The following is a 19506-nucleotide window of genomic DNA, read 5'->3' as shown; positions in this document are numbered from 1 at the left end:
CCAGATAAATCTTAAGAATGCCTGGAGTAAGGGTCTTCCCTCCTGGCTCAGTGAAGAATCCACCTGCCAATGCAGGAGAGACGGATTTGATCCCTAGTCTGGGAAGATCCCACATGCTGAGGAGCAACTAAGCCTGTGTACCACAACTACTTGAGCCTGTGCTCAGGAGTCCGGGAACCGCCAACCACTGAGCCCACACGCTGCAGCTACTGAAGCCCCCGCACCCTACCCCTTGCTTCACAAGAGATGCCACAACAGTGAGAAACCCATGCAGCTCAAGAGTAGCTCCCACTCACCTCAAGTAGAGAATAGCCCACACAGCAACAAAGACCCAGCACAACCAAAAATAAATAAATAAAATTATTTAAAAGAAGAAAGAGAAGAAAATTATTCAAAAAGAAGAAAAAAATAATTTAAAAATTATTTTAAAAGAATTCTTTCTTATTTTCTGAAATAAGAAATCCGAAAATGCTATAGAAACCTGATACTGTTATCAGGATCCCCTCCTTTAAATTGAAAAAAAATAATGCTTTTTATTTGCTACTCTCCTCTGCAGAGTTCAGAGTCCTAAGAAAGCATAATTTTCTTGACAGAAGCTGACACTTCTCATAGACTTCCGCTGGGAAATCAACTGAAGAGGCTAGAAAACCTTTACACAAACCATTTTTAATTTTGGAAATAAGCTAACTGACTGATTGCCTAGAGCCATCACTGTGACTTTTAAAGAGAAGATGTTCCTGAGTAGTCTGCTGCAAAGAGAGTCCCTCAGTTGAGCCACATTGTCAGTTCCAAAGTGCAGAGATATCTGGGATGGGTGTGTTGTGTGTAGCCCAGCATCCTATGGTTGCTATTTAGGTTTCGTCTTGTATTTAGTCCGGAGTTTGGATTTAGAACCGTCCTTGCGCTGTATCTCTGAAAAGACCAAAACAATTATTGTAGTAATAATACCTTATATTTATTAAGGACTTTTGATTTTACAAAGCATTTTTAAAATTCTGTCTGCATGCATTAGTAAGCCCCAAGCTACAAACCATGTGCCCAAAATTCGACTCCACATTGGTTACGGGGATTGAGAATATATGTTCTCAAAGTTTATAGGTAATGAGGAGAGAAGAGAAAGAAGAACATTTCTTCCTTCCTTCCTTCCAGTACATACCCCAAACTCAGTAGGGAAAAAGTTTCAAATAGAGCTGGTATCCAGAACCCTCCATATCCATGGCTGTACCCCTGTTGTGTCTCTTGGTCTCTGTTCCCTCCAGTCTCCATGCACAGATCCCCCACAAGCCTGCTGTCTCTGATTGCTCCATGAAACGAAGCTTCTCAATTGTTTGGAATCCTTCTGACTGGCTGCGGCCATCTTCCTCCCACATTCAACGGTCCCCTTGTTCACACCCTATATTGTCCCCATTCCTCATCACAAGCCTCACTTTGATCAGAGACTAAGCCACATTCATCTTTGTAAACACCAAGCTCCATTCCTTTCTTCATCAATAACTCACAACACAGTGATTCACTAACTGTTAAAAATAATGACATAAAAATAAATATCTGCTGACTCCATCCAAATCTTCTCCTTACTCAGCATTCACAAGGCTCCTTCCTTCACTGTATGATTTTCCATTCCTTCACTGAACAACGATTAGGAGAGAAGAGATCTCCCTGCACTAACTCATAAAATATGACCCAGTATGTTTCATATGCATGTCAGATTGCTCCAAGGTATCTGCATGGTTTTTTTGGTTTTTTTTTTAAGGAGCTGCCTGCTAGAGAGAAGAGATCTCCCTGCACTAACTCATAAAATATGACCCAGTATGTTTCATATGCATGTCAGATTGCTCCAAGGTATCTGCATGGTTTTTTTGGTTTTTTTTTTAAGGAGCTGCCTGCTAACTCTAAGGAATGTCTAACTTGTGGATTTTTTGGAGAAATGTTTAGGTCACTTGCATGGTATAGGGATTGCCTTGCTTAGCAGCCTGTTCCCCTAAGCTTTGCAAGGCTTCTCATCCTCTACTTTTGAGTCCCTAGCAGTGACTCTGATTGGGGGGGGGAGGGTGTGGAAAGGAGGGAGAAGAGGGCTTGTATCCTTGTTGAAAGGATACAAGGATCCTTGTTGTATAGGTTATTGTTTGCAGGCTGGGACCTAACTGAATAGTCATCCTCCACCTAAAATTATTAAAATGTTTTATTTTTGTATTTAAACTAATCCTCAAAACTTTTATGGAAATGGATGAAACTAAAGTCACTCATCCATGTTGAGGTAACCTCTCCAGTTTAACATGAAGAACTTTTCTGTGATTTGCATATAGTAATTTACACCATGGACGGAGGAACCTGATGGGCTACAGTCCATGGGGTCGCAAAGAGTCGGACACAACTTAGCGACGACAATCTAGGGAAAGTCTAGTTTCTAGATTATTGGGATAAAATCACACCACAAGAAAAGATAAAATTTTTTTTTAATTTATGAGAACTACCTCACATACATTCAGACCTAGGCTAAAGGATCGTCACACCTGGAAGGATTAACATTTTACCAGTTCAGAGTTAACAGGAGGAGAGAAAATGGACTCAGATTCCTCCTACTCTAGTACTGACAGGATACACCACAGCTAGGCCAGAGACTGTGAGTGACTGGCCAACTTACTGCTTTTGCTGAAGGCAGAGGTAGAGTCAGGGGTGACAGAGAAAAATAGATAATAGATATCTGCCCAGTACAACCCCTGGCACCAGGACCTGTCCTGGGAATAGACTGCAGGTTGAAGATGAAAGCAAAAATCAAAAAATAGCCTCCAATATTGGCGATATTAAAAACTCTTTGAGGGAAGGTTACAGATTAATTAGAGATAAGAAAATGAATAGTAAAATTCCTTTTCTTGTTGAATAAAGATTATTTTCATCATAGACAATCCAGTAAGTACTAAAAACTAAAAACAAAATTCCCCATAAACCTTTAGCAACCAGAGACAATGTGTATCAATGTTTAGGCACATTTGTTCTGGTCTTTTTTCTAGCTTTAAAAAAATTGTGATTATTTCCTTTGACTAGATTCTCAAGAGTGAAATTATTAAGTCAAAATACATGTATATTTTTGAGGCCTACCCATACACACTCTCAAACTTCTTTCTGAAAGAGTTATACCTGTCTGCCCACCCACAAGTATTATTTGTAAAACTAACTACTTTGCCCACTCTGTCCAGCACTGTATTCTTTGTTTTTAAAAAGCTTTGCCAGTTTTAGAAGTTAAAATTATCTCTCATATTAGTTTATTAGTCACCATTGTTAGTCATTTGGATGTGTGTGTGTGTGTGTGTGTGTGTGTGTCTGCATTCCTAGGAGAAGTATGAACTAGTAGATCACCACTAAAAATATTAATGCTCTTCTGAAATATTTATGATCCAATCAAGTTTTCACTCATAAGTACTGCCCAAATTAAGCAAAAATGAGAAAGCAATTGGCTCACCTTTCTTTGGAGATTTTGAGGCTCTGTCTAATGGTCTGATTTCTTCTTCTTCTTTTTCTTCTTCTCTTTCTCCTTCATTTTCTTCTTCTTCTCCTTCAGACTCCTTCATTTTATACTTCATCAGTACTTCCTCTAATTCCTTCTCCAGTTCTTTGTTCCTTATAAGGGTGTAATGAAGCTTCTCATTCACATCGTCAAACCTCTCCTCAGCTTGCCTGGCTCTGCTTTCGACCTCTCTGACATTGACAAAGTCCAGAGAAACACAATAAAATGGAAAGATCTGAGAAAGTATCTTTCAGATCTAGAAACTCATTGTCTAAAAAAGGTAGTGGGATAAGAAGACTATATATGAACAGCACAAATAAGGAAAGCAGCAGCATCAATGTTTAGCCAAGAATTGAGGGTCTAGGAGCTACTCTGGAAGGTAATGTCAGAGTTGCAGTCACGGTGCGATTGAAGAATATGTTTATAATTTCTTAATGAAAACTGACTTTTGGATATTTGGAATTCTCCACCAATAGCCAAGGAACCCTTTTCAGTGGTTAAGCTTGGCTTCTCTATATTGATATTATCCAACAAGCAAATAAAATAGTGTCCCTTATTTTCCAGCACCTTTAAAACCAGATCTTACAATCACAAAAACCAGTTTGAAGTGTGCTTCTTAATAACTAGAACATGTATGTCTATATATCATCTTCTCATAGTTTCTTGGCCATCTTAACTCTATTGTCCTTCCTACCACTTGGGTTATGTAACCTTCTTTCTTGCACACAATAGCTTCTTCTAGTTCCATTTATTTCTCTAGTTCATCTCTTAAAACATACGGAGCTGGATCACTCCTCACACTCTGCTCCCACCCTATATATACACATACACACTGGACTTCCTCCATCTCCAATGTAGCTGAGGACAGCTGTCCCTATTGCAGCAGTTTAATTCATTGCCTCCAGATGATTTGATGGTACCCATCCTACTCGTAAGGAAAAAGGAAACAGGAGAACCAAAAATAAGCCAAGAAGTGTGCATTTCACAGCTAGATCTCCTGGACAACAATCTTTGTCTTCTTACCATTGTGGTGTCTCATACTTACATTAACTTCTCCTGTGTGTGATCAAGTATAGCCATTGCTTCAAGATACTTTGGGGCCAATGTACCTTCATTAGCTGATTCTCTCTGACAAGAAAAGTATGTACTATGAATGAACTGAGAGTCCCAACAGTAAATAGCCTCCTTCTTCAGGATGTTCTGAACCAAGCTATCTTTTTCTACCATTCATATTTATATAGTAGACGATTAAACACACTCTTAATATGAAAGAAGAACAGGGATTTACTGTGGCCAAATACCATACCAGATTGCCAATTATTCATACTCAGGTGGATATAAACTTTATTAAAGTTGTAAAGAAGAAGCAGGGAAGACAATATCAACAAAAAGAAGCAGGGAAAGAAGAGAAAGTTTTAAAAAATGAAGAGAAGGGCAAACATGTTTCTCTAATCAAGTTAAATATCAAGGAAATCAACTATACTTCTCTCATTAATAATTTACTTCACTAAACACATAACATTGCATAATCCAATCAGATCTCTCAGTTTCTTAGGAAACTTCATAAATATCAAAGTAGTGAAAATATATTTTTTAAAAAACCTCTTACTTATTTTGACTCTAAATATACTCCAGAAAATAAAATAAGAGGGAAACAAAAGAGAAAATTTAGAAGACAAAAACTATATGTTAAAATGAATATTATGAGGCATTTTTCCAGACCCGTGTACTTTAAAAAATCTCTTTTATCCACATTTCCCCAACAGAGACAAGTAAAAGGTAAACCCCACCTTCTAGATGGAAAGAGGGATCTAAGAGGATAGGCAGCCTGCCATAATCACAGAATGATCTAGTGGTTAAAGCAAAACCTTCATCTTGGCCTCTCCATCCTCAGCCACACATGGCACTGTACTATGCTCACTTTTTCTAAAAGCAAACCAGCAAAAATAAACTATCAAACAAGTTCACTTTTCCTCTAGCTCTTTTATTCTTTTGCTATTGATTCAGTAACATATTTTTCTTCTTTCTGTCTCGCCTCCCCTTTAGATAATAAATCTGTCCTTGTTCAGGCTGGACCAGCAATGTGTCACGTGGCCTTGCTTATACAGCACATGCTACTCATTTATTTGTTCTCTGAATCCAAAAGGAAGGTTTTTCACAGCAGAAGCTTTTGGAACTGGAATTCCACACATGATTTGTACAGCTACATGAAGCAGTTTTAACTACAGGTGGAAACCAAAGTAGATCAGGACTATACTCTGTGAACCATACCTTTCAGCCTTCTGACTGTCGCCTCATTCATTCAAAAGACAGATATTTAGCTACAACGTGCGAGGGAAACATTCCTCTGTTTTGAAACCACCAAGTACAGATTAATGTTTTGTGGCCCTTTTCAAATCCTTCAATAGGAAATTCCCATGGTCCAAAATGCTGGACGGTTAGGTTTCTAGAATTAGGGCCTCCTCTATGTATGCCAAGGGGCAAACTTCCCTGCATCAGCCATATATATGGACACAGACTGTTGCTGCTGTTTAGTTGCCAGGTCATGTCCAACTCTTCTGCAACCCCATGGATTATGGCCCGCCAGGCTCCTCTGTCCATGGGATTTCCCAGGCAAGAATACTGGAGTGGGTTCCCATTTCCTTCTCCCGGGGTCTTCCCAAACCAGAGATTGAATTCATACCTCATGCTTGGCAGGTGAACTGGGTTCTTTACCAATGAGCTTCCTGGATATAGATGCCTCAAGGGAAATCACAGAGACTCTGCCTTGAGCCCCTTTTTCATATTTTGAAGCTTCCTCTGGCTTTTATGCTCTTTCACCCACTGTATAATAGAGACAAACAAGGGCCACACGGCTCTTGGAAGCAACTGCATTGGACCATCCTTGTTTGTGCCAACCTGCTGTAGCTGTCAGCTAGTCTCTCTGTCAGACTTCAGTTATGCCTTTGGCCTTTTTGGCTTGGTTTTCCTGAGGTCTGACTCTACTAGTGGGCTTAATTTAAAAAACAATTTTTTTTAAATTTATTTTTGGCCGTGCTGGGTCTCGGTTGCTGTGCAGGCTTTCTCTTGTTGCGGCGAGCAGGGGCTACTCTCTAGTTACGGTGCATGGGCTTCTCATCGCGATGGCTTCATAGTTGTGGCTCCCGGGCTCTAGGGCACAGGCTCAATAGTTGTGGTGCACAGGCCTAGCTGCTTCGCAGCATGTGGGACCTTCCCTTACCAGGGATCAAACTTGCGTCTTCTGTATTGGCAGGAGGATTCTTTAACACTGAGTCACCAGGGAAACCTACTAAGGGGCTTTGGATTGGACTAACATCTTTAGCTTGAGACTATTTCAGGGAAGATCTGGCTTCAGACCCAGTTCCTTGGAATCCAGTGCTCAGTACTGAATGCCTAGCCAGCCACAGTGACCCTGTCAGCTTTGGACATATTTTCTGGACCCACTAATTCCAAGGACCCTTCCCTGCTGCCATTAAAAGATGGATAATTTGGTCACTGTCCTTAATACCTACGCCGGGGGTACATGATATTGTGGAAGGAAAACACAGGTTTCTAAGCGCTTCCTTTAGCTCAGCGAAAAAAATATGGCTGATGCTCCAAGTCTGGCCCCTACTCTTTCTTTCAAAGGAGTTTAGAGGTAATCAGCAAAAATATCCTATCTCCCTCATATTTACAACTCTTTACAAACAGCCAGAACCTGTGGTTTGAAGGCAGGCCTAAAAGAGATTGTTCCTAACATCGTGCTCTTTAGGGTAGCTGAGCCCAAGGCAACCCAGCTCTTGCAGCCAGGCGAAAGTGCCCGGGGTCAGCTGAACGCTGCAGGAGAGTTTGCTGAATTTAGTCTTCCCATACCTCCACCCTCAGCGAATTGTTACAGAGTTCAGGCTGCTTCTCCTCCAGGGACAACTTTGAAATGATTCCCATTCAGAGAGGGCCACAAGGGGTGCCCTGCAGCAAGTTCTCAGACATGATTAAATCAGGCGGCACCCCAGGACGTGCAGAGGCAGAGTGGGCCGCTTACTGGGGTCACCTGATTCACCAGTGAAATCAGGAAGTGCCAGACCGGATGGTGCCTGAAACAGGCACAGCAGGCCGAGTTTCGTGCTTAGTTCCTGCTTTGAGTACAGTCTTCAGGAAGTCCCACAACGTCCTAATTTCCAGCTAACTGAAGAGAGTTTTGAATAATTGATAGTCCATCCCTCTCCCTCTCCTAGTTACGGTGGATACTAGGGCATCAGGTAACAATATGAATAAGGCTCTGGTTGAAGGCCAAGCAATTAGCCTGTCCAAGCTGGTGGTGACTCACCACCACTACTCCTGTTGAGATATCAGTCATATCTCAGCCCCCAGAAAACCCTGTCCTGGAGTCATTTGAAGGAGGAGCTACGAGAAGTAACCAGAATTCTCCATGTTCAGGATCCTAGCCTCTCAGGAGTCTGGAACTGCTTCTCACTGGAAACCCAGGATGCAGTTATCTCTTTGTCCTCTCCTGCTCTATAACTCAGCTCCTAGGGACATGACAAGTTATACCTGCAAACCACAAGGTTTTTGCTTCTCTATCCCTCCCTTCCTTTTCTCTTTCCTTCCCCAGTGTCAATCAAACTGCCTCCTGGGAGCTGCGTTTGCAGACCAGAAAGAGAGAGAGCCACTGCCCAAAAGAACTAGTGCCTTGGATCTGTAGCCCTGCTAAATGGTTGCTACGTTCTTAGGGCCAGAGGTTAAGTCTTTGTCAAAAAGAAAAAAAGAAAGACAGAGGGAAAAAAACGGATAAAGGAAAAACAAGCAAACAAAGCAAAAGAAAATTTTGAAAGCTGTGGTACATATACACAATGGAATATTACTCAGCCATTAAAAAGAATACATTTGAATCAGTTCTGATGAGATGGATGAAACTGGAGCCCATTATACAGAGTGAAGTAAGCCAGAAAGATAAAGACCAATACAGTATACTAACACATATATATGGAATTTAGAAATACGGTAATGATAACCCTATATGCAAGACAGCAAAAGAGAGACAGATGTATAGAACAGACTTTTGGACTCTATGAGAGAAGGCAAGGGTGGGATGATCTGAGAGAACAGCATCAAAACATGTATATTATCAAGTGTGAAACAGATCACCAGTCCAGGTTGGATGCATGAGACATCCAGACCTCGGGGCTGGTGCACTGGGATGACCCAGAGGGATGGGATGGGGAGGGAGGTGGGAGGGGGGTTCAGGATGGGGAACACAAGTAAATCCATGGCTGATTCATGTCAATGTATGGCAAAAACCAAAAAAAAGAAATTTTTACAGTGAAAGTTTTTAAAATCTTAAACTGCCCTCAGGGAGCCCTGATGTCTTTATGAATGGAAAGAGCACAGAGCCAAGGCCCCTCCTGCCCCACCGAGTCCACAGCGCAGTCCACATCAAGACCGCACCCTTCCCCCAGGCTCCACCTCCCACCCCGAATCTCTGACCTCCTCCAGGTCAGGGATCTTCATTCTCTGGGTACCGACATCCCCAAAGATCTACTTTGCCTTCACTTGCCCAGCACACTTAGGGCCCCTCTGAGCACCTGGTGATCCCTTTCTACCCCCTAGGATGAATGTGATTCTTCTTTACTTCAAGGAACTTGCAAGTACATCTGGATGGCATTTTAGTCCATTTTAGGCCTCATGGTCAATGAGAACCTGGACAGTTGGGTTTTCAGGGATCTACAGTAGAACATTAGCAACTTTTCTGAGCCGAGAGAGAGACTTTCTGGACCACATCATCCTCAGGTGGGCTCGCCACACAGCCCCACACTGTATCAGATGGAACTGTGGCATCCTGGAGCAGGGGCCCCACGCTATCAAAGACAAGCACCACACCCTCCATTTTGCCCCAGGCTACAGGCTTCTATTTTCCTGACTGCTTCTCCCCACACTTTAGGCCAGAACCTGATGCCTTGCCAGGCTTCCCAGGTGGCACTAATGATAAAGAACCCGACTGCCAGTGCAGGAGACACAAGAGACGAGGGTTCGATCCCTGGGCCAGGAAGATCCCCGAGGGAAGGACACAGTAACCCACTCCAGTGTTCTTGCCTGAAGAATCCCATGGACAGAAGAGCCTGGCAGGCTACAGTCCATGGGGCTGAAAAGGGTCGGACATGACTGAAGAGACTTAGCACGCACTCTGATGTCTTGCCAGGATAGCAGAGCAGGGCTTTTACCTCAGGGGAGAAAATCTGGGGTAGGAAGGTTTTGGGTGGGACTGGTGGGGGGTTCTTATTATAGTGCTACCCTTTGTTTGCCTTTTTAGAAAATATGTCTTATGACATTGCATTTGCATTGCTTACCCTGACATCTTTGCCTCACAGTCTTATCACCTGACATGTGTCCATGCTCAGTTCAGTCGCATCAGACTCTTTGTGACCCCCATGGACTACAGCCCACCAGGCTCTTCTGTTCCTGGGATTTCTCCAGTGGGTTTCTCCTCCAGGGGATCTCCCTGACCAAGGGATCGAACCTGTGTCTCCTGCATTGGTAAGCAGATTCCTTACCACTGAGCCACCGAGGAAGCCTATCAACTGACATATTAACATATGATTTTAAAAAATTGTTAAAAAGGCATTACTTTGGGAGAGTGTGATTGCAACCCCCCAACCCCCATGCACCACTCTTTCTCCAATTTTGGCTGTTCCTGCCTAACTCTCCACATGGTTTCACCCAGTTCTTCCTCCCAGAGTTGGAGCCTATTTCCTACAATCTCCCTTCACATACATCCCTGCAATCTGCCTCTACTCTGGACCATGCAGCCACTTTACTGATCTAGCTGCCATCCACCAGTACCCTCACCATAGCTCCCCACGCCTGTACACACCAGTTCCTACTCAGACGGGTCAGACTCCTAGCAATGAAATGGTTCTTAACTTTGAGGTTGAAAAATTTGATGATGTCTATGGATTTCCAGCACATCCCCTTACTCCCCAAGAAAATGCACAGTATGACTATGCAGACAGAATGTTGCATACCATTTCAGGGGGTCAGTGGGATGAAGCCCACCCAGAGATTCCTAAAGTCATGGCATCCTGTACAGAGAGATACAAATCTAGAGCTAACTTAAGTTTAAATGATCCTAGAACTTTTTGTGAAGGAGTTTTAACTTTGTTTTCCTGCTGAGTTTCCATAGCTACTGTCTAAAGGTTTCTAGTTCCCCAGTAATTCTTGTGGTTGGTGGTATGTTCTTTTTTTCTTCATTTATTTTTATTCAGTTCAGTTCAGTTCAGTCGCTCAGTCGTGTCCGACTCTTTGTGACCCCATGAATCGCAGCACACCAGGCCTCCCTGTCCATCACAAACTCCCGGAGTTTACTCAAACTCATGCCCCTCGAGTCGGTGATGCCATCCAGCCATCTCATCCTCTGTCGTCCCCTTCTCCTCCTGCCCCCAATCCCTCCCAGCATCAGGGTCTTTTCCAACGAGTGAACTCTTCGCATGAGGTAGCCAAAGTATTGGAGTTTCAGCTTCAGCATCAGTCCTTCCAATGAACACCCAAGACTGATCTCCTTCAGGATGGACTGGTTGGATATCTTTGCAGTTCAAGGGACTCTCAAGAGTCTTCTCCAACACCATAGTTCAAAAGCATCAATTTTTCGGCGCTCAGCTTTCTTCACAGTCCAACTCTCACGTCCATACATGACCACTGGAAAAACCATAGCCTTGACCAGACAGATCTTTGTTGGCAAAGTAATGTCTCTGCTTTTTAATATGCTATCTAGGTTGTCATAACTTTCCTTCCAAGGAGTAAGCATCTTTTAATTTCATGGCTGCAGTCACCATTAGTTGGAGGCTAATTACTTTACAATATTGTAGTGGTTTTTGCCATACATTGACATGAATCAGCCATGGATTTACATGTGTTCCCCATCCCGATCCCCCCTCCTGGTGGTATGTTCTTATCACAGTTATCAACAGAGTCTGCTAAACAAATATATTTTTAAAATTGATCAAATATTGACCATAATATTGTTAAGTTAAGGAAAGAGATGAAATGCTGATTTTAAAATGAGTTTTAAGGAAGAGAATGAAAAGTTTTTGTGAACAAACAAGAGTTTTTCCAAGGATGATGCTGAGAGAAACATAAATCTGGAAAATATATTACTTAGGCGTCCTCTTAGGAATGCTAAAAGTTATGTTAGATCCATATAATTTTTACATACTGTTAAATTTTCTAGTTTTGAATTTCCTAGCTGAGTTGCAGATACACACCCAAGAAGACAATGCATCTGTTGCATAGAGAGGTTGGGAGTGAATATTTTCGTCTTCTCCAATGACTCGAATGATTTTTTCCTTCTCTGTAGATGTCGAAGGTTCCTAGGGCATAGAAATACCACAGACCTGTTAGTGAGCTGGTGTGTGTGACCCAGTGGCAGGGCAAGTTGCCTGGTATCATGTCTGAAGCTTTGGTTTTCCATTTGTTTTCATCATTTGGGAAGCATTTAAAAGACTTACAGGAAACACTGTGGGAAAAATGAGCGGGGACGGGGAAGTGGGGACAAAGGGAAGTAACTGTGAAACAAACAAAGAGGATTTCTTTCAGACCTCAGGACCTCATAGAACAGTAGGAGAGATAATCAATAAAATAATTATGGTCTGCATGATTACTGTGATCATAAAGGTGAGTTCCAAGAGCTATGTGTACCCAGAAAAGGGCCCTGCATTTTGTCTAGACACCCCAGGTTTTTGTTGTTGTTGTTGTTGTTTACAGTGAAATGATACTTGAAAGCTGAATAGGAGTTTGTAAAATAGGGAGGGAAGGGCCAGAACTCAGGCCTCAGAAGAAGGGAAGGAGGAGATTTAATAGGTATGACAGATTTAATGGCCAAAAAATAATGTATTCCATATATTTTGCCTTTTATATGCCAAGTACTATACCAGAAGAAAAGTAGAAAATGCTGATCAAAAGAGGCACGGGTGTTATACAATATTTTTATTCTTTTGTACAGCACGTAAAGTGAGTAAAGGATGTATGTTATGGTCTGGGGTCATACCAACATCTAAACTATTCAGAGCAAAGAAACACCCCAGGGAAGTAAATTAAGACAAAATGGAGAGTGATCATGAATTCTGAAAGCCAAAGAAAATAGTAGTCCACCCAGGAATTACAAGGGCTCTTATGCCAGACTAAACTAGGTTTGAATGTTGGTTCTGCCACTTAATAGCATATGGTTTTCAGTAAGTCAGTTAACCTTTTTGAGCTTCAGTTTTCTTATCTGTAAAATGGGGACAATAATATTTACCTTGAGGTTGTATTGTGTAAGTAAGAGATAACATGTGCAGGCCATGGTAGGCACTCAATTATTGGTAGTTATCATTGTATTTTCATTATTATTATTATCATCACAAATGCTCCAATAAGGGTTATTTTTATTATTAATGCCACAGCAGGGGTGGAGACAGGATAAGGAGAAGAGAAGTGTGGATGGCCTCAGGGAAGTGAGAAAAGGCAGTTCAGAGTGGGAGCTGAAGAGTGGAGACAGGAGTCTAAACAACTATTTGAAAAACATGGCAATGAAAGGATAAAGAAACAGCATCAGAGTAATAGGTAGATTGTGTAGTTATCAGTAGTATAGGTGAATGAGGCCAGTGGGAAATGGCTGAACTTAGAAAGGAAGAGGGACACCCTATCCTTGGAAAATAAAGACATAAATGTGTGTGCAAGTATGGTTAAATCTAAATGAGGAAAGGAAGGAAGTTGAAGCGTTCACTCCAGATGATCTATTTCTACTTTCAATTGTATATATACATATGTATATACACACACTGCATTTGTTGTTGTTTAGTCATGAAGTCGAGTCTGACTCCCATGGACTATATAGCCTGCCATTTCTTTCTCCAGGAGATCTTCCTGACTCAGGGATTGAACTCAGGGATTGAACTCATGTCTCTGGCACTGGCAGGTGGATTCTTTACCACTAGCCGTCTTGGAGGCTCAAATATATATATATTTTTTTTTTCATTATATATTCATTCTTTAAATATATATATTCATTATATATTTTCTTTAAAAATATAAAGGAAAAGGAACTAATACTAAATAATCTTACCTCGTCTGCATTCTCTTCTTTCTTTTCCTTCTCAAGTTTCTTGTCCTCCATGTCTTCTTCAATTTCTTTATGAATCTTTCCTGCTTCAAGCCCACTTAATTTTTTTAGAATATCCTATTAGACACAACAATATTATATTGTAGCTTAGTGGACATATATATTTTTGCAGAAGATTAGCAATATTTCCATTCAAAAATATTTAATGAGCATTAATTTTGTAATTGGGCACTATGCTAGTGATAAGGATACAAGGTTAATAAGAACAGTCCCTGCCTTAAGCAGCTTACAATTTAGTGGACAAGAAAATACTATGGTTACATATAGTCAAAGAGTAGGAGCACCTAAACCAGCTCTGGTATTGGGTAGGGGAGAAAGAGAGGGTTCATCAAGAAGGTTTCTTGGAGGACATAATGTCTGTGTTTCCTCTGGAAGGATGGGTCAGGAGAAAAAAGATGGCACAAGTGAGTTCCAGACAGATAATGTTATTTGCACATGACTGGCACTAAGAACAAAAGGAGGTCAATAGAACAAAAACTCAGAAGCAGATGGACAGGAGCACAGTCACAGAGGAAGGACTAGAATATTATGCCAGGGAGACTGGATTTTATCCTGAAGTACCAATAATTTCATTGACCTGTTTTGCATTTCAAAACAATCACTCTAGCAACATGCTGCTGTTGTTCAGTCACTCACTCATGTCTGACTCTTTGTGACCCCCATGGACTGCAGCACACCAGGCTTCCCTGTCCTTGACTATTTTTTGGAGTTTGCTCAAACCCATGTCTATCAAGTTGATGATGCCATCCAACCATCTCACCCTCTGCCACCCCCTTCTGCTTTTGAATTCTGTATTTCCCAGCATCAGGGTCTTTTCCAATGAGTTGGCTCTTCACATCAGATGCCCAAAGCATTGAAGTTTCAGCTTCAGCATCAGTCTTTCCAGTGAATATTCAGGATTGATTTCCTTTAGGAATGACTGGTTGATCTCCTTGCTGTCCAAAGGACTTTTAAGAGTCTTCTCCAGCACCACAAAACAAAAGCATCAGTCCTTCAGCGCTCAGCTTTCTTTATGGTCCAACTCACATCCTTACATAACTACTGGAAAAACTATGGCTTTGACTGTACAGCAAAGTGATGTCTCTGTGTCTGTTAATTTTGCGGCTGCAGTCACTGTTGGCAGTGATTTTGGAGCCCAAGAGAATATAATCTGTCACTGCTTCCACTTTATCCCCTTCTATTTGCCATGAAGTGATGGAATCATGATCTTAGTTTTTTGAACGCTGAATTTTAAGCCAGTTTTTTCACTCTTGTCTTTAACCCTCATCAAAAGGCTATTTAGTTCCTTTTCACTTTCGGCCATAAGAGTGTTACCATTTGCATATCTGAGGTTGTTGATATTTCTCCTGGCAATCTTGATTTCAGCTTGTCATTCATCTACCCTGGCATTTCGCATGATGTACTCTGCACAGAAGTTAAATAAGCAGGGTGACAATATACAGCCTTGTCATACTCCTTTCCCAACTTGGAAACAGTCAGTTGTTCCATGTCCAATTTTAACTGTTGCTTCTTGACCTTCATAACAGATTTCTCAAGAGACAGTTAGGTGGTCTGGTACGCCCATCTCTTAAAGAATTTTCCACACATTTGTTGTGATCCACACAGGCAAAGGCTTTAGCATAGTCAATGAAGCAGAAGTTTTTCTGGAACTTCCTTGCTTTCTCCATGATGCAACAGATGTTGGCAATTTGATCTCTGGTTCCTCTCTCTGCCTCTTTGAAACCCAGCATGTATATCTGGAAGTTCCCAGTTCATATACTGCTGAAACCTAGCTTAAAGGATTTTCAGCATAACCTTGCTAGCATGTGAAATGAATGCAATTGTATGATAGTTTGAACATTCTTTGGCGTTGTTCTTCTTTGGGATTGGAATGAAAACTGACTTTTCCAGTCCTGTGGCCACTGTTCAGGTTTTCAAATTTCCTGACATATTGAGTGCAGAACTTTCACAGCATTATCTTTTAGGATTTTAAACAGCTCAGCTGAAGTTCTGTCACCTCCAATAGCTTCATTCAGAGTAATGCTTCCTACTGCCCACTTGACTTTACACTCCAGGATGTCCAGCTCTAGTTGAGTGACCACATCATTGTAGCTATCTGGGTCATTATGACTGCTCTTACATAGTTCTGTGTATTCTTACCATCTCTTCTTAATCTCTTCTGCTTCTATTAGGTCCTTACTGTTTCTGTCCTCTATCATGCCCATCCTTGCATGAAACGTTCCCTTGATATCTCCAGTTTTCTTGACAAGATCTCTAGTATTTCTCATTCTAATATTTTCCTCTATTTCTTTGCATTGTTCATTTAAGAAGGCCTTTTTATCGCTCCTTGTTATTCTTTGGAACTCTGCATTCAGCTGGATACATCTTTCCCTTTCTCACTTGCTTTTCGCTTCTCTTCTTTCCTCAGCTATCTGTAAGTCTCCTCAGAGACTTACACGTCTCCTCAGACAACTACTTTGTCTTATTGCATTTCTTTTTCTTTGGGATGGTTTTGGTCACTGCCTCCTGTACAATTTTACAAACCTCCGTCCATACTTCTTTAAGCACTCTATCAAATCTAATCCTGTGAGTCTATTCATCATCTCCTCTGTATAATCATAAAGGATTTGATTTAGTTCATACCTGAATTACCTAGTGGTTTTCCCTACTTTCTTCAATTTAAGCCTGAATTTTGCTATAAGGAGTTCATGATCTGAGCCACAGTCAGCTCTCTAGGACTTGTTTTTGCTGACTGTATAGAGTTTCTCCATCTTTGGCTGCAACGAACATAATCAATCTGATTTCTGTATTGGCCATCTGGTGATGTCCATGTGTAGAATTGCCTCTTGGGTTGTTGGAAAAGGGTGTTTGCCATGACCAGTGCATCCTCTTGACAAAACTCTGTTACCCTTTGCCATGCTTCATTTTGTACTCCAAGGCCAAACTTGCCTATTATTCCTGGTGTCTCGTGACTTCCTAGTTTTGCATTTCAATCCTCTATGATGAAAAGGACATCTCTTTTTTGGTGTTAGCCCTAGATGGTGTTGTAGGTCTTCATAGAACTGGTCAACTTCAGCTTCTCCAGCATCAGCGGTTGGGACATAGACTTGGATTACTGTCATGTTGAATGGTTTGCCTTGGAAACAAACTGAGATCATTCTGTCGTTTACAAGGTTGCACCCAAGTACTGTATTTCAGACTCTTTTGTTGACTATTAGAGCTATTCCATTTCTTCTAAGGGATTCTTGCCCACAGTATTAGCTATAATGGTCATCTGAATTAAATTTGCCCCTTCCTGTCCATTTTCATTCACTGATTCCTAAGAGGTCAATGTTCACTCTTGCCATCTCCTGCTTGACCACATCCAGTTTACCTTGATTCACAGACCTAACATTCCAGTTCCTATGCAATATTGTTCTTTATAGCATCAGACTTTACTTTCACCAGCAGTCACATCCAGAACTGAGTGTCATTTCCGCTTTGGCCCAGCTGCTTCATTCTTTCTGGAGCTATTAGTAATTGCCCTTTGCTCTTCCCCCATAGAGCAATGAACACCTTCAGACCCAGGGGGTTCATCTTCCAGTGTCATATTTTTTTGCCTCTTCATACTGTTCATGGGGTTCTCAAGGCAAAAATGCTGAAGTGGTTTGAAGTGGTTTCCCTTCTCCAGTGGATCACACTTTGTCAGCACTCTCCACCATGACCTGTCCATCTTGGGTGGCCCTACAAAGCGTGGATCACAGCTTCACTGAGCTACACAAGGCTGTGACCCATAAGGGGCAAAATAAGTAAGTAGCTGAATTTGTGGATTTGGAGTTTAGATTGGAAGGCTATTGGTTGGTTACAGATAAATATTTAACAGTTATCTGCATTTATTTAAAGCCAAGAAAGTAAATTATATTGCCAAAGGAGAACTTGTGAAATGACCAGGGGACAAGGCCTTATTTGGACAGGAACCTAGTCACAAAAAGGGTCAGGGAAGAAAGAGGAGACTGGAAAGGAGGCTAAAAGTTGCCTCAGAAGTATGAAAGGGTCACAAGGAAAGCCAAAAGCGAAGAGAGAAGGAGTCAACAGTGTTGAATACCTCAGTGGACTCTGCACAAATATTGACTAAAGACTGTCCTTCAGAAGTTTATTGCAGCAATATTTATAAAACAAATTTATACTTAAGTTCAATGCCCACAATAGGAAAATGCAATTAAAAAGCATAATATAAACCATACAAGATATTTTATAGCAATTTTAAATTATGCTGTAGCATTATGCACATGGCATAGAAAAATAGTCACAGTATATTAGGATATTTTTCCAAAATGAAAATACTTTTCCTGATAACACACTATTGCTATAAAATATTTGAGCATTACAGAGAAATTAATCATCTCAACCCTCAGAAGTAACAACTTGAATCACTTTGTTGAATATGCTAGTCTGCTTTATCCACATATAAACACATTCATACAAATGAAATAATAAATGTATGTTCCTACATCTGCTTTTCTCAATAACATATCATGGGTGATTCTTATTTCACTATATAATCATCTATTTTATCTGTATGGAATTCTACTACTTGAACATACCATAATTTATGAAAGTAATTCTCTGTTGCTCAGTATTTATATTGTCTCTTATATTTTGTTATAAATAATACTGTAATTAAAATTCTTATATAGATATATGCTCAAATTATCAGATAGGCTACATAGTTATATTTAAACTTTAAAAGAAATAAGGGATTGAAACTATGAAAGATTACAAAAATAATCAGATTTGAAAAAGAACCGAATAGAACTTGAACAATTAAATTTCAAACAACAGAAAGCTTTAAGAGCAGATTAAACTCTGCTAAAGAGAAAATTAGTGAACTGGAAATTAAGTCAGAAGAAATCATCTAGGATTCAATGCAGGAAGGCAAAGAGATAGAAAATATGAAGAATTAAAAGACACTGGGGACAGATTCCAATATATATCCATTCAGAGTTACAGAAGGAAAGGAAAGAGAAAATACAGTAGAGACAACAATTGAAGAGATGATGACTGAGAATTTTCCAAATCCAGTGAAAGATACCCAGCCAAAGATTCAGAAAACCAAGAGAATCCCAAGTAGAATTTGAAAAGAAAAATTTCATCCACATTTATCAGAGTGAAACTGCAAAATGCCAAAGTAAAAAAGAATATCTTAAATGCAGCCAGAGAGAAGAGATTAACTTCAAAAGAATGGACAGCTGGATTTTTATTTATGCCTGTGCTGGGTCTTCCTTGCTACATAGGCTTTTCTCTAGTTGCAACGACTGGGGGCTACTCGTCGTTGCAGTGCACAGACTTATTGCTGTGGCTTCTCTTGTTGCAGAGCACGGGCTCTAGGGTGCGCAGAGCACAGGCTCAGCAGCTGTGGCACAAGGGCTGAGTTGCTCCGCAGCACGTGGGATCTTCCCATACCAGGGATCAAACCCATGTCTCCTGCATTGGCAGATGTATTATTTACCACTGAGCCACAAAGGAAGTCTGACAGCTGGATTTTCAATTGTCAGTTTGGTAACAATAAAACCTGGAAAACAGTGGAAACAGTATCTTCTATGTGCAGAGAGAAAATCATCCTAGAATTGTATACACAACAACAACAAAAAATTAAGAATGAGGGTGAAAAAAAGTCATTTTCAGACAACCAAAAATTAAGTTTGCCTTCAGTAGGTCCTCACTAATGAAAATTCTAAAGATTAAGGCAGAAGGAAAGAGAAGAATAATTCAATGCAATTAGACAAGAAAAAGCAATTAAAGGTATAATAATTGGGGGGGGGGGGAAGAGGTAACTATTTCTATGCATAGGTGGTTTAATTGAATATCTGGAGAACCCAAAAGAATTTATTGAAAAACTATTTAAATAATAAGA

The 19506-nt window shown here is 40.8% G+C and overlaps 1 protein-coding gene across 1 annotated transcript in view; it reads right to left on the bottom strand.

Moving 5' to 3' along the window:
* Positions 1-750: 750 nt before the first annotated feature.
* AXDND1 (axonemal dynein light chain domain containing 1) overlaps positions 751-19506 on the bottom strand; it is a 72574-nt gene continuing 53818 nt past the window's right edge. Inside the window, exons 22-26 of the mRNA XM_061160829.1 lie at positions 13578-13691; positions 11740-11844; positions 4551-4633; positions 3461-3696; positions 751-912 (exon numbers count right to left, since the gene is read on the bottom strand). Of these exons, the coding sequence (XP_061016812.1) occupies positions 848-912; positions 3461-3696; positions 4551-4633; positions 11740-11844; positions 13578-13691 (603 nt within the window). The 3' untranslated portion in view covers positions 751-847. The remainder of the gene's footprint in view (positions 913-3460; positions 3697-4550; positions 4634-11739; positions 11845-13577; positions 13692-19506) is intronic.

This window comes from Dama dama, chromosome 14 (assembly GCF_033118175.1).
Source record: "Dama dama isolate Ldn47 chromosome 14, ASM3311817v1, whole genome shotgun sequence".
NCBI lineage: Eukaryota > Metazoa > Chordata > Mammalia > Artiodactyla > Cervidae > Dama > Dama dama.
This window is presented reverse-complemented; position numbering and strand designations above follow the sequence as displayed.